At 41.9% G+C, this 22847-nt stretch overlaps 2 protein-coding genes across 2 annotated transcripts; both read right to left on the bottom strand.

Annotated features, from left to right (window-relative positions):
• Positions 1–689: 689 nt before the first annotated feature.
• LOC140537840 (very-long-chain (3R)-3-hydroxyacyl-CoA dehydratase-like) lies at positions 690–5911 on the bottom strand. The gene is made up of 8 exons (XM_072660105.1): positions 5751–5911; positions 3197–3271; positions 2998–3108; positions 2342–2469; positions 2081–2193; positions 1733–1839; positions 1053–1184; positions 690–938 (listed from the first exon to the last, which is right to left on the bottom strand). Exons 2-8 carry the CDS (start codon positions 3228–3230, stop codon positions 871–873), a joined length of 693 nt encoding a protein of 230 aa, XP_072516206.1. The 5' UTR covers positions 3231–3271; positions 5751–5911; the 3' UTR covers positions 690–870.
• A 1192-nt stretch (positions 5912–7103) lies between these two features.
• Positions 7104–21789, bottom strand: arih1l (ariadne homolog, ubiquitin-conjugating enzyme E2 binding protein, 1 like). Its single transcript, XM_072660512.1, has 14 exons — positions 21349–21789; positions 18408–18475; positions 17792–17936; positions 16889–16981; positions 15939–15994; positions 15770–15836; positions 14756–14862; positions 14501–14543; positions 14314–14385; positions 13506–13636; positions 13105–13162; positions 12544–12804; positions 11713–11825; positions 7104–10022 (listed from the first exon to the last, which is right to left on the bottom strand). The coding sequence occupies exons 1-14, from the start codon at positions 21670–21672 to the stop codon at positions 9938–9940; spliced, it is 1623 nt and encodes a 540-aa protein (XP_072516613.1). The 5' UTR covers positions 21673–21789; the 3' UTR covers positions 7104–9937.
• Between the last annotated feature and the right edge of the window lie 1058 nt (positions 21790–22847).

Below are 22847 nucleotides of genomic sequence, written 5' to 3'. Positions count from 1 at the left end.
GGCTTATATATATATATTTTTAAATTATTATTATTATATATATATATTTTTTTTTTTTTGTGCACAATTATTAGATGTTTTATTTTTGAGGATTATTACTACAGTGCTCTCGTTTAATCCAAAATGTTAATAAACATCAAACATGAATGTTTAAGAAAGTAAAAGTGAGGTTTTGGCTTTTTTAGGAGAATATCGATATGTGCACAATTACTGGGCAACTATTATTGTGCAGAATTATTTTGCAGCCAAATGAAATACACACATTTTCCCACCTCACTTTTTAATATATTTTTATGAAGTAAAAATTATAAACAAACAACATCAACACTTTCCAATAAACATTTCTGACATAAAATTTAAATCAGTTAGAAAATATGCCTAAGAATGATAATATGGTCAAAATACTCACTTGCGTGATAATTGTGCACACAGTGTATATCTTTTCATTTTTATATATATATTTATTATTATTTTATTTTATTTTTTTAAGAGTTTACTGTTGTGCAATGTTAATACTGTCTAGACAATCATTAAAGGGGTTAAATACTACGGCACTGTATCTGTGTTTGCTTTGGACCAGATGAACAGGGACCTGAACGTTCGATGGATTTTTAAATCTACTGAAAAAATGGCCTTTAAAAATAAGTCAAATTTTACGACTCATTACAGAAATTAAAGTACAATAAAAATGGAGCCTTTAATCTTTGGCTTTAATTGAACAGGGCCATAAGTGTAATTTTAAAAAGGTATAATTTTAATGTCTTTGGTTTAAAACAGCACAAATATGCCTTACTGTTCTGTACATCACCATCATCTTCATCTTCATCAAATAAACCTGAGGAGTGAACAGGTGCACTGAAGTAGTAAAGCTCAGTCACACTTCAGCCGCACACATCTTCGTCTCTGGCTGAAGAGCTGCCTCATGTTTACGAAGAGACCTGAAACACAGGGCACATCCCAGTCTCTCACACAGGCCTCAGAATGCAGGAGACATCCAGTACAATCAACTACGAACAAGCTAGAGATGCAGAGACACTGAATATACATCTCACCCAAGAACATGAGGATCAGGTAGAGTCTGAGAGAGAAGGAGAAACTGATGGAGAAGCCCACGGCCTCAGGGAGAGGAACGCTGAACAGTCGGGTCTCGTCAAACACCGGCAGGGCCTGGAGAACGGCAGCAGCTACAACACAGCACACCTTTAACTCCTACATATGATGCAGATTCCCAAAGTACAGTACATGTACATGTAAAAGCACCCTTGTGTTTCCACTATATGTGAAATGTATTTATGGACAAAAGTATTGGGACACCTGCTCATTATTGATTGTTTTAAAGGCTATTAAAAAGAGCTGATCCTGCTTTTGTTGGAGTAACTGGAGTAACTAAAGACTTTCTACTAGATTCTGGAGGAGGAGCATTGCTGTGAGGATTTGATTGTATTCATCATCAAGAGCGTTAGTAAGGTCAGGATCCCCAACTCCCCAACTCATCCCATCCAAAAGTACTGGATGGAGCTCCACCACCATCATTGCAGAGAACACAGTCCTTTCACTGCTCCACAGCTCCTCAATGCCGAGGGGCTTTATACCCCTCTATCCCACGCCTTACTTTAGCTGGCTAGCTAGCAGAGAGTCCTATTCTATTGGCAGTACTTCTCTACAGGGACTAGACAAGCTGTGTGTGTAAATTTGCATCAACAGCCTTAGTAGACTGTTCCTTCTTTGTCACCTTCTGCCACAGTGGTCAGCGGATACAGCAGCACCCACACGGCGTGCCAGAGCAGCGTCAGCGCCCTCCACTCCTTACCGAAGACCGCCAGCATCTGGAAAGGGTACCTGGACAGAAATAATGAAACATCTGGGAGGTTCTCTTTTTACGGTTCCTTTTCCTTGCTGTGTTCACACTAGTACCCGTACACTCTTCAACTTTGTCTCTTTGCGTATGCCGGCTGAGAAAGACAAAGTAATGGCGCCCCCTAGAGCAGAGAGGGTGAATAGCCTTGCTGATATTTAAAGTGATGGAAGACTGTGGACATGATGCAGGGTTTGGAACACAGCTATGGCGTCTCCTCTTTACCTGAACACCTCCATAGCGCTCCACAGGTAGAAAACACAGAAGGTCACACTCCGTTTCTGCATCTCCGGCAGGCTTCCGAACACCACGAACAAAATCACGTTCCTCCCAGTCACCTGCTCAACAACACAAACCACACACACACACCATACACACCTTAAACTGCAGGACAGTCCCAGCACTGCACACACAGCAGCACGCTACAGGCCGCACAGGATTGAGGACACGGGCAGCGGTCGGCTCCGGGAAACGTGGTGCGCTTACCTGGATCATGGCGGGAAATACAGGAGTCGCCACGAGGCCGAGGGCTGCATTAATCACCTCCAGCAGCGCCAGCACCTGACAGCTGTAGAGCACTGCAGCACAGGAGCTGAACGCACTGTACAGAGCATCTACACACACACAGACAGTATGGACAAAAGTATACGGACACCTGCTTATTCACTGTTTCTTCTGAAATCAAAGGTTATTAAAAGAGCTGATCCTGCTTCTGTTGGAGTAACTGTTTCTACTGTCCTGAGAAGAAGACTTTGCTGTGAGGATTTGATTGCAGTCACCCCACCACCATCATTACAGAGAACAGATCTTCCACCACTCCACAGCTCAACGCCGCTGGGGGGCTTTATACCCCTCTACTAGCCCACGCCTGGCATAAGGCAGCATGGGGCCAATAGGGTCATGATGTCTATCTGCTCCAGAGAGTCCTATTCTATTGGCAGTACTTCTCTGGAGGGACTAGACATGCAGCGTGTGTGTGCATTTGCACATCTGTGTTAGCAATGGCTGCTTGTTTGTAGTATGAAAACTGGTATTACACAACACTAAGGTGTAATGACTGTGTTATTATATCAGCATCATCATCATCATCATCATCATCACTGCGGTGTGTAGTGGTGTTTTACAGGCAGGCAGGGTCTCACCGTGTCCCAGCAGTATGAGGTTAGCAGTAAGGCAGCTGAAGGTCCAGGTGAAGCCCAGGGACTGCAGCAGGTTGTACAGGAACAGGTAACACCTTCTCACAGCGTCCAGCACTGGCCAAGATTCAACACACAGATTTTCACTGAACTGCTGTGAACAACACGATTCACAGCAGCGACGTTCCCACCAGTGAGAGCTTACCGTCCCGGTGCCCCTCATTCACAGCAGCCGTCATCTTCTCTCCAGCCTCCCATCAGACAAGCCGGTCTGATAAGACTAAAAAAAACAAGATCTGATACTGCTGATTTTACTACCAACACTTTACATCCCCCCTCTTTACTCTAGACTTTTAGTGCCTTACTGTAAAAGCCCAGATGGTCTCTACATATCCATCTCAGTAAAACCGATCAATAACAGCCATTAACCTCCAGGCTATCAGTCTAACGAGCTGCTAATGGACGTGGCCACTATGTGTGCTCATAGTGGTGGCTTCATCTGAGGTATATATATATATTATATATATATATATATATATATATATATATATATATATATATATATATATATAAAAAATTTAAATATATATATATATGTTATATACGTGTTGTATAATAAGCAGGGCTCCGTTTCAGAGCGGTGTTAAAGAGGAGCTTGTCTTTTTTATTTCCATTAATGTTTTAATCACTGACCTACTGATGATGTATTTTATTTATATTTTTAAACATGAAATACTACATATATTTCATAATATAATTGTCAGTATACTGAATGAACCACAATTCACACAAATGAAATCATGAAAGTATTTTTATCTATTAAAAAATATATATATTTATTAAAAATGTGTTTAGGATATTTCAGTATAAATATAACAAAATTAACCTTTAACATGGCATGACTTAATATCTGCAAAATACTATAAAAAAAAAATATAAAAAAACATAATAATATATTTATAATAATAATAATAATATATTTAAATACACTCTGAAATAACGCTGACAAAACAGGTTAGGTTATTTTCATACATTACAAAATATTTGATGAATATTTTTTGCTATTATGTGCAGAAACTAATGATAACTAACAGGATATGTAAGACAGAGAAACATCCACTATCAGCTCATTATCAGATCACTATAAGCTCACTATCAGATCATTATCAGATCACTATAAGCTCACTATCAGATCACTATAAGCTCACTATCAGGTCACTATCAGATCACTATAAGCTCACTATCAGATCATTATCAGATCACTATAAGCTCACTATCAGATCATTATCAGCTCACTATCAGATCATTATCAGATCATTATCAGATCACTATAAGCTCACTATCAGATCACTATAAGCTCACTATCAGATCACTATAAGCTCACTATCAGATCATTATCAGATCACTATAAGCTCACTATCAGATCACTATAAGCTCACTATCAGATCACTATAAGCTCACTATCAGATCATTATCAGCTCACTATCAGATCACTATCAGATCACTATCAGCTCATTATCAGATCACTATCAGCTCATTATCAGATCACTATAAGCTCACTATCAGCTCATTATCAGATCACTATAAGCTCACTATAAGCTCACTATCAGATCACTAGCAGCTCATTATCAGATCACTATAAGCTCACTCTCAGATCATTATCAGATCACTATAAGCTCACTATCAGCTCATTATCAGATCACTATAAGCTCACTATCAGCTCATTATCAGCTCATTATCAGATCATTATCAGATCACTATCAGCTCATTAGCAGATCATTGTCAAATCACTATAAGCTCACTATCAGATCATTATCAGATCACTATAAGCTCACTATCAGATCACTATAAGCTCACTACCAGATCACTATCAGATCATTATCAGATCACTATAAGCTCACTATCAGATCATTATCAGATCACTATCAGCTCATTATCAGATCACTATAAGCTCACTATCAGATCATTATCAGATCACTATCAGATCACTATAAGCTCACTATCAGATCATTATCAGATCACTATAAGCTCACTATCAGATCACTATCAGATCATTATCAGATCACTATAAGCTCACTATCAGATCATTATCAGATCACTATCAGCTCATCATCAGATCACTATAAGCTCACTACCAGATCACTATCAGATCATTATCAGATCACTATCAGATCATTATCAGATCACTATAAGCTCACTATCAGATCATTATCAGATCACTATCAGCTCATTATCAGATCACTATAAGCTCACTATCAGATCATTATCAGATCACTATAAGCTCACTATCAGATCACTTTTAGCTCATTATCAGATTACTATCAGATCATTATCAGATCACTATAAGCTCACTATCAGATCATTATCAGATCACTATCAGATCACTATAAGCTCACTATCAGATAATTATCAGATCATTATCAGATTATTATCAGATCACTATAAGCTCACTATCAGATCACTATAAGCTCACTATCAGATCACTATAAGCTCACTATCAGATCATTATCAGATCACTATCAGATCATTATCAGCTCATTATCAGATCACTATAAGCTCACTATCAGATCACTATCAGCTCATTATCAGATTACTATCAGATCATTATCAGATCACTATAAGCTCACTATCAGATCATTATCAGATTATTATCAGATCATCACTGTAGGACAGAAAGCAGGCACTATTAGTATCCGCACTGTCAGAGCAACCAGCTCAGCTCACAGACAGAAGACAGGTGGTGTGATCGAGCTTCTTACCCATTACTGAACTCCCTCCAACAGCATCCAGCCAAGACCCGTTTAATCCGAGCTGCAGAAGCACGCAGAACCCAGCAGAACAAACCCGTCCGTAAGACCCGCTTCCTTTAGTGCTGCATTAAAAACATGCTGGGCGGAACAACGTCACACTGACTCTGCGTCACTTCAGCGCCCCCTACCGGACACAGGGAAATACACAGTACTTCTACTCACTGGCCACTTTATTAGAAACACTTACTTTTCCTTTCCCCTCACTGGCCACTTTATTAGAAACACCAACCTAGCACTTTTACTCACTGGTCACTTTATTAGAAACCCCTCCTTTTCCCTTCCCCTCACTGGCCACTTTATTAGAAACCCCTCCTTTTCCCTTCCCCTCACTGGCCACTTTATTAGAAACACCAACCTAGCACTTTTACTCACTGGTCACTTTATTAGAAACCCCTCCTTTTCCCTTCCCCTCACTGGCCACTTTATTAGAAACCCCTCCTTTTCCCTTCCCCTCACTGGCCACTTTATTAGAAACACCAACCTAGCACTTTTACTCACTGGTCACTTTATTAGAAACCCCTCCTTTTCCCTTCCCCTCACTGGCCACTTTATTAGAAACACCAACCTAGCACTTTTACTCACCGGCCACTTTATTAGAAACCCCTCCTTTGCCCTTCCCCTCACTGGCCACTTTATTAGAAACACCAACCTAGCACTTTTACTCACCGGCCACTTTATTAGAAACCCCTCCTTTTCCCTTCCCCTCACTGGCCACTTTATTAGAAACACCAACCTAGCACTTTTACTCACCGGCCACTTTATTAGAAACCCCTCCTTTTCCCTTCCCCTGACTGGCCACTTTATTAGAAACACCAACCTAGCACTTTTACTCACCGGCCACTTTATTAGAAACCCCTCCTTTTCCCTTCCCCTCACTGGCCACTTTATTAGAAACCCCTCCTTTTCCCTTCCCCTCACTGGCCACTTTATTAGAAACACCAACCTAGCACTTTTACTCACCGGCCACTTTATTAGAAACCCCTCCTTTTCCCTTCCCCTCACTGGCCACTTTATTAGAAACACCAACCTAGCATTTTTACTCACCGGCCACTTTATTAGAAACCCCTCCTTTTCCCTTCCCCCTCACTGGCCACTTTATTAGAAACACCAACCTAGCACTTTTACTCACTGGCCACTTTATTAGCGACCCATCCCTTGCTGGCCACTTTATTAGAAACACCAACCTTGCCCTTTCTCTTACTGACTGGTGTTATGGCTGATCAGTGTATATTACATACAGACACAAGGTCAGAGGTTAAATCCTACACCCTTCTGTCCTGAAAACACAGAATAAGAGCTCGGTAGTTTTGAATGAGGTTTATTTAAATAGGACATTTGTTTGTTTGTAAGAATGGTTATAACACATGAAAGCCACTGAAGACGAACACGGCTCCGGGCGGAGTCAGTATTCCTCGCTTTGTTTTGTTTTTTATTCTATTTTCACACTTTGGTGAAAAGATCTCTCCCAGCACAGCCGACACGGGAGCCTTTAGGCTTCTCGCCATGAGGGGTTTTAGAACAACGCACATGACTATGTACACTCCAGGCAACACACTTGTCCAAAAAGCCATGTGTGTGTTACAATGACAGTTAGTAAAAGCTGTCAAACTACCTTACACACCAGGTTCAGACACAGCCGCAGGTGTCTGGGGCACCGGGAGGATTACAGAGCGTCCGAAACAAGGGTTCATGAAACGGCAACAACTAAAAACCCTGCAAGTCAAAACAAAGTAAACCACAGAGCATCAAAACTGCACCACAACTGGACGTAGCCGTACAAACCGACCTGTTCATTAGTGTTGTTAGCATTGCATTGTGTTAGCGTTAGCAACAGGCCGACTATCAACCCATGAGAACCAGCACGGCTCCACTACACAAGCTCTCACACATTTAAAGGAATAGCTCTGCATTTTTCAACCCAGCGTAAGATCCGACCATCAGAACCCAGTAGTTCACAAAGCTAAGATGTGCTGACCTGAAACCAAAGGGCAGCTGCTGCAGCAATCAATCAAATATGTAGCAGCTGATCATCGCAATCAATAACTTTCCTGGAAAAAACTTGAAACACACTTGTAACGTCAAACAGCCACAGGCCTCCACAGCTACCAGCTGAAGCGACTGGCCACAGGCCTCCACAGCTACCAGCTGAAGCGACTGGCCACAGGCCTCCACAGCTACCAGCTGAAGCGACTGGCCACAGGCCTCCACAGCTACCCGCTGAAGCGACTGGCCACAGGCCTCCACAGCTACCCGCTGAAGCGACTGGCCACAGGCCTCCACAGCTACCAGCTGAAGCGACTGGCCACAGGCTTCCATTGATACCCGCTGAAGCGACTGGCCACAGGCTTCCATTGATACCCGCTGAAGCAACTGGCCACAGGCTTCCACAGCTACCAGCTGAAGCGACTGGCCACAGGCTTCCATTGATACCCGCTGAAGCGACTGGCCACAGGCTTCCATTCATACCCGCTGAAGCAACTGGCCACAGGCTTCCACAGCTACCAGCTGAAGCGACTGGCCACAGGCTTCCATTAATACCCCCTGAAGCGACTGGCCACAGGCTTCCATTCATACCCGCTGAAGCAACTGGCCACAGGCTTCCACAGCTACCAGCTGAAGCGACTGGCCACAGGCTTCCATTGATACCCGCTGAAGCAACTGGCCACAGGCTTCCATTGATACCCGCTGAAGCAACTGGCCACAGGCTTCCATTGATACCCGCTGAAGCAACTGGCCACAGGCTTCCACAGACACCCGCTGAAGCATTGCCCTCTAGTGGAGCGACTGCCCATCAGCTCAGAGAAGAGAGTTTTCTGTGCGAGCTGATCAACGCTATCATACACTAAGGACGCAGCACGTATACATCAGGTTGAAAAGCAGTCAAGTATTGCTTTAAATCACATGGTATTTGGTACCCAGCAATTTTGGCCGGCGAGTGTAGCATCATACCATTGCTTTCAACATGCCACCCATCTCCACAACCACTCTAAAGGTGCAGGTGCATAACTAAACAAGAAAGAAACGTCAGGAAACAGGAAAACGCTCCAGAAACGTGCGCGGTCTTCTGAATTTGAGTGAATATCACTCAGGTTTGCTCTCATGAAACAACTAGTATTGTGCTACCCATCACATCACAGCTGTTTTAGGAAAGGGTGAGGGGGGGGTTGGGCTGAGCGTTAATTAACAAACGTACAGGCGGGTGAGTAAATTAAGGTGAGCCTGCTGGTTGTGCTCCAGCGGACGCTTCCAAAGCCATCCTTACGTTCATGCCTATGCTCTGACAACTGGGAGTGCCTCAAAGTTGCCGAACAAGCATTAAAACAGACGACTTTCTGCAGTTAAGGCTACGTTACGCTGCCCGTTTCCTTGAGAGCTGACGTTTAGCCCCTCCCCTGGGTTTTTATCTCCTCTAGCATCCAAACTGTAACCAAAAACAAAACCAACAAACCAACATAAAATGACACTGAGAAGTGCTCCTGCCACACTGGGTTTAAAACACATTCTTGAATATCTGTAAAGAATAAATATTTTTAGAAACAAACAAACAAAAAAAGAACGAAGAGAAATGCGTCCCTCGCCACGTTCCATGCAAATACGGTATTATTTACAGCGTGAAGTACACGTCTCCTTCCCTAAAGGCCCTTTGCTGTTCAAGAGAACAAGAAGAAAGCTTAAAGCCGCGCATACAAGCATTCCCAACACAAACTACACATGGCTCTGACATGTAAACGTTCTGCTGAAGCCCATTTCAAATCAAACTATAAAAAACTAAAGAAAAAAAATAATAAAAAGAATAAAAACATACCATCAAAGAAGTTTCCACAAAATCTATCTACTGCAGAAGGGAAGAATACATTTCCTTGCTGTTTTCACAATCAACTCTGCCGCAAAACTGCAATACTGATGTTAGGGGATGGTCTTTTAATATTCTACCATTTTATTAGAATAAAATTAACTTAAATTCTCAATAAAAACAAACTAAACAAAAACAGCCATGAAGAAGAGGATGCGGCATGGAGAGGATCTGTGGAGATGGCCGAGAGCACAGCTGTGACGAGGCGGCACCACCACAGTGCCCTTGGAACCACTGGTGGTGCTTTTCCTTGCAGAGAGTTTATGCTTGGAAGGAATCCTCATCAGTCCTCTATGTACTCCCATAAGTCCTTCTCATAGCCCTCGTGCACATGCTGCAGCAGCACTCGCCGTCGACTCTCACAGTATCTGCCGGAGAGAAAGGAACACGAACCTGAATATAACTGATCCTGTAACAATGGAAATATAACAGCAGTGCTGCAGCTGTGACGTCCTGAAATATATATTAAACCATTTAACCCTTTGAAGAACGAAGGCCTGTGCGAGAGCCCATACTTCCATTCCTCGCCTTCAACACCTAAGATACTGAATCCTTTAAAGCAGATACTGAATCCTTTAAAAGCAGATACTGAATCCTTTAAAGCAGATACTGAATCCTTTAAAAGCAGATACTGAATCCTTTAAAAGCAGATACTGAATCCTTTAAAAGCAGATACTGAATCCTTTAAAAGCAGATACTGAATCCTTTAAAGCAGATACAGAATCCTTTAAAGCAGATGACGAATCATTTAAAACATACTAAATCACTTGCAGCAGATACTGAATCCTTTAAAGCAGATGACGAATCATTTAAAACATACTAAATCACTTGCAGCAGATACTGAATCCTTTAAAGCAGATACAGAATCCTTTAAAGCAGATGACGAATCATTTAAAACATACTAAATCACTTGCAGCAGATACTGAATCCTTTTTAGGAGGCACCAAATCATTTATAGTAGATACGAAATTATTTAAAACATACTGAATCAGTTTCAGCAGACGCTGAATCATTTATAAAAGACACTGACCACTTTTAGCAGTAATATATTGAACCATTTAATACTGAATAATCCTAAACCATTTATAGCAGATATCAAATCACTTATAATAGATACTGAATCATTTTTAGGAGGAACCGAATCATTTATAAGAGACATGGAATCATTTAAAAGATACTGAATCACTTACAGCAGACGCTGAATCATTTGTAAAAGACACTGAATCTCTTATAGCAATGATATATTGAACCATTTAATACTGGATAATATTGAACCATTTACAGCAGATACTGAATCATTTATAGTAGGTACGGAATCATTTAAAACATACTGAATCACTTACCGCAGATGCTGAATCATCTATAAAAGACACCAAATCACTTAATATGAGTGCTATATTGAACCATTTAATAATAAATAATTCTAAACCATTTATAGCAGATACTGAATCATTTTTAGGAGGAACCAAATCATTTATAAGAGATATGGAATCATTTAAAATATACTGAATCACTAATAGCAGCTACTGAATCATTTAAAAAGATACTTAATCTCTTATAGCAGTGATATATTAAACCATGTAATACTGAATAATACTGAACCATTTATAGCAGATAAAATGTTTTTTGTACATATGGAATAATTTAAAACATACTGAACCACTTGCAGATACAGAATCATTTTAGGAGGCACCAAATCCTTTATAGCAGATAGTGAACCATGTAATTACATGGTTCTGTTACAACAGTGTCTTAATCATTTACAGCAGATATTGCAGCAGATACTGATTCACAGCTATAGACTTATCTACAGACCCTGCTCACAGCCTCTGCACAGCTGTGTGTCTTTACTGCCTGCTGAAAAATTTCGCTGATGGCGTAAGCTGGTCTTTGATGGTCAGGGTGGTTGAAAAGCTGGACATCCAGGTTAAAATAACCAACTGGCTTACCAGTATAGGGTAACAGGTTTGTCATGCTGGTAGATCAACTAAACCATCAAACGCATCACACCAAAACAGGACACTAATAAGGCTACTGACATCTCTGATCACGCTTTACCTATACTTATCCTGGACTTTCTGTTTGATGTCTTGCAAAGAGTCCTGGGAGATGTCTCGTTCCAGATATCCAGACAGCACTTCTGTGGCATTCTCCAGGTCAGCCTGATTGTTCTGAAGGAAATTTAGAGCCACTTATTAGAACACTTAGAACACCCAAACCTGCAATCATGTATAATCAAACTTTTTTCTGTGCAACTGCATATACACTATAGGTCCAAAAGTTTGTGGACACCCCTTCTAAAGAATGCATTCAGCTACCTTACGTTGCACCCATTGCTGAACCAGATGTGCAAATGCACACACACAGCTTGTCTAGTCCCTGTAGAGAAGCAGTGCTATTACAATAGGACTCTCTGGAGCAGATCAACATCATGACCCTATTGGCACCATGCTGCCTAATGCCAGGCGTGGACTAGAGAGGCATTGAGGAGCTGTGGAGCAGTGGAAGAACTGTGTTCTCTGGAATGATGGATGGTGGTGGAGCTCCATCCAGTACTTTTAGATGGGATGAGGTGGGGTGGTAATCATCATCAAACATCCTGACCTCACTCTTGGAACTGAATGCAATCAAATCCTTACAGCAATGCTGCTCCAAAATCTAAGTAAAGCCTTCTCTGGACAGTAGAGACAGTTACTTCAACAATAGCAGGATCATCTCTCTTTAATCCCCTTGATTTTAGAAGAAACAATGAATGAGCAGGTGTCCCAGTACTTTTGTCCATGTAGTGCCAGTGCTTTCCCAGTACAGTGTTCTCATCAGAAATACAGAACCAACACACACACACACACACACACACACACACACACACACACACACACACACACACACCTCGAAGATGATGGACTGGTTATTCTTCTTGAGGTAGAAGGCGAAGACGTAGGTGAACATGAGCGTGGAGCGGCACTGGCACAGCACGTCCACAGCCTTCTTCAGAAACTGCACTTCTATCCACGACATGTTGTGCTGCTGCATCTCCTCCATCTTCTGCTTGACCTGTGCGTACAGCTTGTGCTCAAAGCGAAGGCTCTGCATGTGGTTCATGTAGCGGTTGCAGTAGAAGAGATAGCGCTGGAGGGCTGCGCGGGACCGCTGCACCAAACACAACAGTCAGGTTAAAGGATGCTGTCTGACGTGTGATTCTTCAATTTACAACAACAGATGCTAGGCTAACCAGGGCCGGCCCAAGCCTTCATGGGGCCCTAAGCAGATTTTTATTTGGGGGGGGCACCCATACCACCACCTCAGCACCAGATGCTTCCTCATTCCTGCATGTGACGTCCTCACTATCATTAGCATTATCAGCATTTGCCCAACAGTGGCTTTCGCTCACCTTTACACCTGTGTAATGTGACGTGACAATAAAAGTGATTAGATGTGATTAGGTTTTACCTCCTGGGCGTCTCTGGCTGCCTTTGCATCGTCTTCGTTGTAGCGATTGCAGTTGTACCTGAAGAACACAACACTGCTTACTTATCTAGTTAAAGCCAGGCCCTCATGTTGTCTGAAGCGGAGTCTTAAACTCGGTCCTGTAGATCAAATCAGACTTAAGAAGAACGTACTGGAGCTCAGGGTCAGAATTTCAGGTCCAGTTAAAGCTCTAGTACAGCATTTCTCAATTCAGGCCCTGGAGGCTCACTGCCCTCAGTGTTTTCCCGGCTCCCAACACACCTGATTGAGTTAAAGTGGGTGTGCTGAAGCAGGAAAAGCATGGAAATGTGCGGAGCAGTGGATCTCGAGGACCACTGAGAGCTCGTGGAGTCCATGTGCCACAGTGATGCACCTGCACTCACCAGGCTGAGCCGTGCGGCTCCCACGGGCCGAGACAAACCCAACAGAACTCTGCCTTACAGTTCTGGTTACGGCACACCATATGGTTACAGCCGCCATCCTTTTCAATGGTCACGTGACATTTGGGACACTCCTGAGGACACAGGGAATGAGACAGACAGACATGTCAAAGATCAGTGACTGTAAAAGCTCTGGACCTAGAGCTCATTAAAATTAGTTTTATGATGCATTTTAATGTTTTTTTCCCACAAATTTGATTTTTTTTCCTGTGCAACAGCATTTAGTTTTAGTTTAGTTTTTTTGTTTTGTTTTTTTACAAAAACATGATTGATTTCTCCATTTACTGGATTTTTCAGAAACAGAAAGCAAAGTTCATGTATTTACAAGAGTCTAATTTATGACTCTAATTTTGAGTCTGATTTATGACGTGCTAAAATTAGCATGGTTTGAAGTTACTCAAAACTTTTATGTTCAGAGAATTTGTAGCAATCTAAAACTAAAATCTGAAAATAATGTAATGCCTCCATTTCATGACTCCTAACCAAGTTCTCAGAATTCCAAAACGTTTTTTTTCACCTTTCTGACAATTTCTGCCAGTCGATCTTCATATTGTATGACAATTTAATGATGAACTGACCAAGACAAACACTCCAACCTCTAAAAATACATTTTTAAATAGACTTAAATTAAGTTAAAAGTTAAGAAGGAATTTTACTTCTACTGTAAAGTTGCCCTTTTGGAGATGTTTGACTGATGATAAATTTCAAAACCATTTCAAAACAAAAACTGTTGATTCTGATGTTGACCTACCTTGGTATTTGCTGCAATCCAGTTAGATGTTTCGCTGTCGTCGTCACATTTCTTAATCCACTTTCTCAACCACTGATTTTATAAAAACACACAAAAAAAACACAAAAATAATAGTTTAATAATTAAATAATAAAACACAGCCTTTCAGAGTATTTGTAGTGTCCGTTAGATTCAAATGTTGACTCACTTTACATTTCACTGGGTCGTGCCAGTTTTCCCCACAGTTGAAGCTGAGTGGATGAGAGGACAGTTTAGTAAATGCCCAGAACAAAAGCCTCCAAACAGAAAGTCTGCTGGATTCAGGACTTTTACCCTTTTACAAACAGGTGAAAACTGATTATAGGTACAAAATTACAATTATTTGTCCTTCACAAAACACTGCTCCCCAACTTTTACAATATGAACCTCTCCTCTGTCCTGGGTAATGTCCTGCAGGTCTTACCAGAACTGTCTCCCGCATTTACAGCGCACTGGTTTGGCATCTGGATACTGGACCTTAACTACGTGATGGCAGTCAGGAGCCGGACACCATTTCAACAGTCTGTTACACTGAAGAGAGCAGTCAAACAATTAGAGTGAGGCACTCGTATCTCCAGATGAGCTCCTCTCTGTGTTTAGATGAACAACAAACACCTTTGTTCTAACTCATACAGGCCTACTCCGCAAGTCTATAATTCATAAAATTAAAAAACATTAAAATAATTAACATATAATCTCTTAATGACACCCTTCAGCTTTATAACCTGGTCCTGATTCAGCAGCAACAGAAAACAGAATTCACAACCATCCAAACCAAGCACAGAGTACTTAAAGAGCACATCCGCCCTCAATATCAGTGAGTCTCCACCCTCTTGACAGCAGCCAATCGGAAGCTTATCTGATTCAGAGATCTTCGCAGCGACCAATGGGTGCATCACAATTTGGAACGGGTTGCCAGCCACCGCTACATAATAGAGGGAACAAATCCTGTCCATTTAATCTTCGATTGAGGCAGAGAGGCAGGATGAGTGCATAAATGTAACAACCCCACCCCCCAAAGAAATGTGTATAATATATATATATATATATATATATATATATATATATATATATATATATATATATATAAAATAAATACTGAATCATACCTTAATATATATATTCAATACACTGTGATATATTGTGACAGACCTTTTTTAATCAAATTTGAGGAAAACTGTCAGAAACAGCAGTTTACTTTTCATCCAATCAGAACAGTGGGATCTGGAGACAAGAGTACAACACTGCCCCCAGTGGTCTGGGTTTAAACAGAACACAGAATGAACCGCTGTCTGCCACTAATTTTTACATGCAGACTATTAATTGTCTATTAATATTCTGTATTAAAATTTACATACAGACTATTAATAATAATTCTTAAATACAAACAGCTGTAAGAAAAAGACCCATAAAATAAAGTGAATAAAGTTCCTCTCACCTCTACAAAACTATTTGTGATTAAATGTTGGTATTTCAGTTTGACTTTTGAATCAGTGATCAGCCGCCTGTGAGAAATAAACAAGGTATTTCATAAACAATAATACCTTATGACTTTATGATCACCTTATGATGACACAAACCCAACAATCAAAGCACGGATTACTTACATTACAGTGTTGTCATCTACCAAAATATCACAGTTGTGAGCAGGACATGAGATGGTCTGGGGGAAAAAGAAATTAATGAGCAAATGAGACATTTTACAATAATAAGGCCTAGAGAACACATTCATTCAAAATATCAAATATCCATACATGAAGTTTTAAATGTCCTAAATTTCTTCCCACCACACTCTACTTTTACTCGAATGTAAGGTAAAGACTCATACTGAGCTTAGTAGCCTACTAGACTCAGACATTCACTGTAACCTACACTGTGTGTCCAAATATTTGTCGACACCCTTTCTAATGAATGCCTTCAATGCGGATACAGATGTGCAAATGCTCACACACACAGCTTTCTCTAGTCCCTGTAGAGATGGCCTGCCAATAGAGCAGATAAACCTCATGAGCCTTTCGGCACCATGCTGCTATATGCCAGACGTGGGCTAGTAGAGGGGTATAAAACCCCACAGCACGGAGCTGTGGAGCAGTGGAACAACTGTGTTCTCTGGAGAGATGATGGTGGTGGAGCTCCATCCAGTACTTTTGGGATGAGTTTGGGTGTTGGGGATGATTAAGTGAGGTAGTCATCATCCCAACATCCTGACCTCATTAACGCTCTTGGCACTAGTAGAAGGCCTTCTTCTCTGGACAGTAGAGACTGTTACGCCCACAAAAGCAGGATCAGCTCTGGTAAATTACCCTTGATTTCAGAAGAAGCAATAAATAAGCCGGTGTCCCAAAACTTTTGTCCGCACAGTGTCTCTAGATATCCAAATATTATAATCTTTATCAAAGGTTAAAGTGACCATGTCCTGGATGTCTGACAGTCTAGATCAAAGTGAAGTGAAGCGTGAGACGCTCTGATGTTATGAACGGTGTACTGTAAACCCAGCTTCAGAGGGGGAACGAAAAGAGCCCCCCCCCCAAATAAAACCTGCCATTGCAGTACTCACCTGACCCATCCCCTCCTCTATAATTTTGGTAGTCAGGTAGTCCCCCCAGCACTGCATGCAGAACTTGTGCCCACACTCCAGACCTGTGAAGTACTGCAGGAGAGAAGCACTGAGTCAGAGCAGGCAGGGAGGAGAGCGTCATCCACCCCCAAATAGACGTGACTGTGTGGTTTCTGACTCAGTTATCTAGAACATGAACTGTATTACAGACAGAAAAACAGGCTTCAGTCTTCCACTGCAGTAAATACAGATCACGCTTTAAGCGCCCCCTTATGGACAGCTGTACACATGCATTTCTGGACAGTCTGAGAGAAGCTCCAGAAGCTTGATCTGAAGGTGGAGCAGCATGTGGGCGGAGGTGGTAGAGTAATACTACAGGATTTTACACTAATATGACTCTATGGGTTCTGCAGCGTTACACAGCAGTTCTGGAGAGAGGTTCTCCTCCTGCAGCTCCACCACCAAACCTCCATAGTGCAGCAGCAGCAGCAGCAGCGCTCCGGCCCGGAGTGGGAATGACGGAGACGCCCTTCTCTATGTAACACAGGTATGAGAATGTAAGGTTGTTGGGGACAGGAGAAATGTTTCTGGACACCCCTTTTAATGAATTCAGTCACATCTACTGCTGACACAAATGTGCAAATGCACACAAACAGCTTGTCTGCAAAACTCTCTTGTCGCTGAATGCAATCAAATCCTCACAGCAATTCTCCTCCAAAATCTAGGAGAAAGTCTTCTTCTCTGGACAGTAGAGATAGTTACTCCAACAAAAGCAGGAGAAATTTCAGAAGACACAATGAAAAAGCAGGTGTCCCAATACTTCTGTCCATAGTATGTGTTATCTAATTGACTACAAACTGGGCTATTTTGATGTTAAACGGCTGTGAAGGCAGAGTTACTGACCGAGTGTGGGTAGTTGAGATAGCAGATCTGGCAGTGCATGTCCTGATTGGAGGAGCGTGTACTCATGGGTCGCGTCCTCGCCTTCTTGCTGGGGTTAATAACATGGCACTCTGAGAACAGCTTGTCGAGATTTCCGTCAAAATATCTGAAGAGAAGAAAGGAAAACACAGCGGCTTTAAACCTGGAGAATAAGCAGCATAAGCGTAAGACACATCAGCTCGCTCGCTCCCCGTCCAAACCTCTGGAGCATCAGGAGGACGCCAAGATCATCTCGTCTTCAGAGACAAAAACAATTTCAAGATCTATTGTCTCAGAAATAACAGTGATAAATTATATCAGTCATCTTAAGACCATAATATGCCATTGACTTAATAATAACAGCTTTATTATAAAACTATAAAAGCATAATAATGCAGTTTTACTCTTTTAGGGCTCATTATGCTCAATGGTAAATACAGACATGGACGGGGTGTCCGTATTTGTGAGCGTTTTCTGAAAGCTTACGGATACAGACAGAGCAGAGCGGTTTCCTCGACCTCAATTATAAGGTGAATTCAGATGAATCCTCCGCTCAGTCTGCTGAAGGAGGAAATGAGGGGAAGAAAAGGACACTTACCTCTCCATGAGCTTTTCTTTGTCCCAGTTGAAGTGACTGAGGAGTATTCGGGTTATGGTTGCTGGGTTCTAAAACAAAGACAACACAAACAGAGAGTAATGCCAGGCTGATCTAACCCTCTGGCTGCTTCTTCATCAACGGCTGACGCACTAAGCGGACACTGAAGCACACTGTGCATTAAAACAGTGGGGAATTCCAACAGCATGCCTGTTTATTTCAATACAGCTCTAGATATAAACACACAGACAGAATTTGTGTGATTATTACAAGTAGGGATGCACCGATCTGATAATAGGATCGGATATCGGTCCCGATATTAACTAAATTAGCTGGATCTGGTATCGGATAATTAGGCCGATACATGGAAGCGATCCTTTCGCTTTAATTGGTCGGTGTGAAACTGCAGTAAATGTTTATATATTTGCAATATTTAATTACTGCTTGTATATTTGACCAGGTTACTTATTTACTGCTAGATTTTATTTTGAATTTTATTGTTTACATTAAATATTTTAAAATAAGACTGGTACTGTTTGCTTTGGCTGATATTCAATTAATTTTAATATTCTTTTTTTTTTTAATATACTTACTTTGACTCTTATTTGGAATTTGAATGCTGTGTCCTGCACAATTGTTTATTTTGTTGACACATTAATAGCAATTAAATACATTTATATCTGTGTGTTAATTTGTTATATTTTGTTTTACAAAGTTAGTAAAGTATTGTTTAAGTCAATCCTGATGCCTTAAGTCTCTCCCACATGGTGAGGTATATGGTTTATTAATTTTTAACAATGGCATTGGACCTGTTTTGGGTATCGACCAATATGCAAAGTTTATGTATCGGTATTGGAACTGAAAAAGCCGGATCGGTGCATCCCTAATTACAAGAAGCTGTTTACTCCATCCAGACAGCATGCTCACATTTGATGGGGTTTTATCGAACACTGTTTATCTTCAGAGACAATAACAACTTGTTTGGATAATCTATTGTCTCAGAAATAACAGTGATAAATGATATTAGTCATCTTAAGAACATTGTATACTGCTGATAATGATAATAATATTGTTATTATAATAATATAAAAGCATAATAATGCAGTTTTACTCTTAAGGGTCACTAATGCTCAATAATAAATACAGATGTGGACGAGGCAGGGTTTCGTCCATGTTTTTGGACGAATACAGACAGAACGGAGCAGTACCACTGGAAACCGTGGCAGCAGTGTAGCCAACAGTCCAAGCCAAACATGACCACTGCCATACGGACACGACGAAGAGGAAACTCTGGCAGGAAAGAAACGCATAGCTGCAACGTATAGCTTTTATTTTGTATATATAAACTGACAGGTACTACAGAGGTCCGCAAAAATGACAATAAGTTGAAAGCGTCGTCATCAGGACAGGCCTAAGGCATCCAGCCCCGGGACACTGGCTGACCGAGGGAATTAACAGCTAATGTTAAAATAACACAGTAAAGGTCACGGCGAACGTTCCTGTGTGACATCTACAGTCCAGAACCACTAATAAGCTGGTCAGACATCTCACTCAGATTCACCAGAGATGCTCGTTGACAGGAGACCACATAACTCACAGCTAATGACCTATTCTATTGGCAATGCATCTCTACAGATACTACACCACCAGCTGTGTGTGTGTGTGTGTGTGTGTGTGTGAGTGTCAGCAGTAGGTGCAACTTAAAGAAGCTAAATGCATTCATGCTTTAGAAGGGAAGGGGTGTCCACAAATATTTGGACACACTGTATAGTGTAGAAACACGTTTCACGCAGCGCCAAAAGCTCCTCCCACCTTCAAGCTACGTCATGAGGAGGCGGTTTACAGGTCCGGCTGGACTGCCCCTTTAAAATACTGGGTCTGCTTTAGACCCAGTCAACTTATTTTAGTTCTTTGTTGGGTCCATATGATCGGAACCACCCTTTTACACGCACAGGGGTGTTTGTTAAACGCATCAGTAGGGATATTAGCCTTGGTCTTGGGTCAAAACCGCGTATCTTTGGGCGAACATAGCAGTGAAGCCCAGGTCAACACGGTTTGACAGGTTCTGCTATCAGCTGTCTCATTTATTCATATATACACCAGCAGCAGAAATGGGCCTGATTTCATATAATAGATCCTCCACATTCATCTGTATGATCTCTATAATCTCTGAAACCTGAACTCCGGCCCGGTTCGGTCGTAAAGCAGCCGAGCGCTCCAGCTAGATAGCCAACTGGGTCACTGTTAGCCGACATGCTACCAAACAGACTAGGCAGCTAGCTAGATAGCTAGCCACATTTGCTCACAGATACCTCCAGCTACCCAGCGTGGCAGCTCAGTAGGACACCTCAGATGTGTGCCAGGACTCTGTAATATGCGGCAGCTCCAGACTTTTCGGAGTTAAGCTGCTTTATTCGTGTTAAATTTACATCTGAACCCCGTTCATACGCGCTTAGCGGGCATGCTAAGCTAACGCGGAGAGGCGCGCCTGGGTGCGGGGGATAAAGCTGCGATTAAAGGCATGGATTAAAACTCCACACGGCATCTGTGACATGTTTAAGATTTAAAAGGTTCGGACCGTGTGGATTTATGAGCTGCCAATGCTTGGCTGTGTTTTAATGGCCAGTGTTCGTCTCCCATTGAAGAGAAGCTAGCAGCTAACAGCTAACAGCTAGCAGCTAACAGCTAGCTACATAGCAGGGGTGCTAACCGGGCCAGTGGGGAATATTAGCTCCGGAGCTCCCGAGCGATACAGAGGGGCAGAGTGAGTGTTTGGGTCATATATCAGTGTTTGGGGGCACTCGCTTCAGTCTGCCGGTGACTGTAAGGAGCACAGTGGCTTTAATACACACGAGGATCTCGGCAGTCGGCGGCCCATGTGAACCCCGGGCTGCTCTGCACCGCACACCGGCGCAAAGTCGCCCAAAACTCCGCCCAAACTCGCCTGGATCACCTCGTTGACCTCCCGTATGCACTCCACCATATGCTGGAGGATCTGTTCGGTGGTCAGCACCTCGAACCGGTAATCCTCCTCGTCCTGGCCGGCCCCGAGGCCCCCCAGGCCGCCGCCTCCTCCTCCTCCGCCGCCGCCGCCGCCGCCGCCGTTGTCCCCGCAATCGCCCCGCTCTCCTCCGGCCACCACCGGCTCCACCAGCTCCACCTCACCGAGATCCAGCGTGTCGTCCTCGGCTTCCTCCTCGCCGCTGTCCTCGCTGCATTCCTCCTCCTCGTCGTCAAACTCATAATTGTAACCCTCGTCCGAGTCCATTACTTGGTTGTGCTGAGGCGAAAAACAAAGAAATGACAGCCGCGGGACGAAGCTGGAATTAGGGGAGAAAACAGCTCCGTGTTTGGGGGAAAGTCTACCCAGGCTCCGGGCTGCAGCCGCGCCACACAGCGACACCTGCTGGACAACAGCCGGCAATGGCGGCGCACTTACACACTGCTGCTGTTACTCGTACAGTGAGGTACAGTGAGCACTCGGTCAACCAACAAGCACAATTAGATTATTAATACGTTCAGAAGGAGTTAAAAACATTTCTCTCACAGTAAAACAAGAATATAAATGAATGCATTAAAAATAGCAATGATAATGAGCTAAATAATAACACAACACAAAGTAATATTAAAATATACATAATCAACCATTCATTCAGTTATTCCTTCAACCACTAAAATAAACTAAAAACTAAAATAGTACTAGTATAGAGTAATGAAATAATAATAAAGAAGAAAACTATCAAACAATTAGAACTACAGCCTGTCTAAACCTCTCAGCACTTTTCTTATCCTGCACACATATCTAATATTAAAGAGCTCACATCATAGATATATTTTCTGGGCATAATTAAATATGAAATAATTAAAATATTAAAAGTATATACTTCACAAACTGCCTGTTTTCTGAATAAGGCACAATGCAGAGCAGCCAATCAGAACTCAGGCTATTTACATATATCCGTATTAAAGGCACTGTAACAGAAACAGTCAGTTCAGTACTGAGGGTGGAGTGTGGAAATTATTGGAAAATAATAAAATACAATAAATAGTAGAAATAAGTCGGATAGGGGCCCTTTAAGTGTAATAACAGAGTCCTCCTCTGTTTTAGACTAATGTACTGCAGTACAGTATTTATTAGTTTAAATATATCTCATTAATTATTATATAATAATTTATAATATATCCTACATTTTCCTCTTGTTTACATCCTTTCTTTCTTTTTTTTTCCCCCAAAACATAATCATCATTTATTTCCCACCCTCTCTTCTTCCCTCAGAATTCTACGGACTGTGTCTTTAAGATTAAAATGTAAATATTTAAATGAGCTCTGTTCTGATTGGCTGCATTGTAATGAGCTTCATACAGAAAGCTGTCAGGGGTGAGGCACATATAACTCAAAATGGGCGGGGCTAAACTGATGGAGGGATACATGCTGCCTTTAGG

The sequence above is a fragment of the Salminus brasiliensis genome, chromosome 17 (assembly GCF_030463535.1).
Source record: "Salminus brasiliensis chromosome 17, fSalBra1.hap2, whole genome shotgun sequence".
Classification (NCBI taxonomy): Eukaryota; Metazoa; Chordata; class Actinopteri; order Characiformes; family Bryconidae; genus Salminus; species Salminus brasiliensis.
The sequence above is the reverse complement of the archived record's forward strand: the minus strand, read 5'-3'. Positions and strand labels throughout refer to the sequence as shown.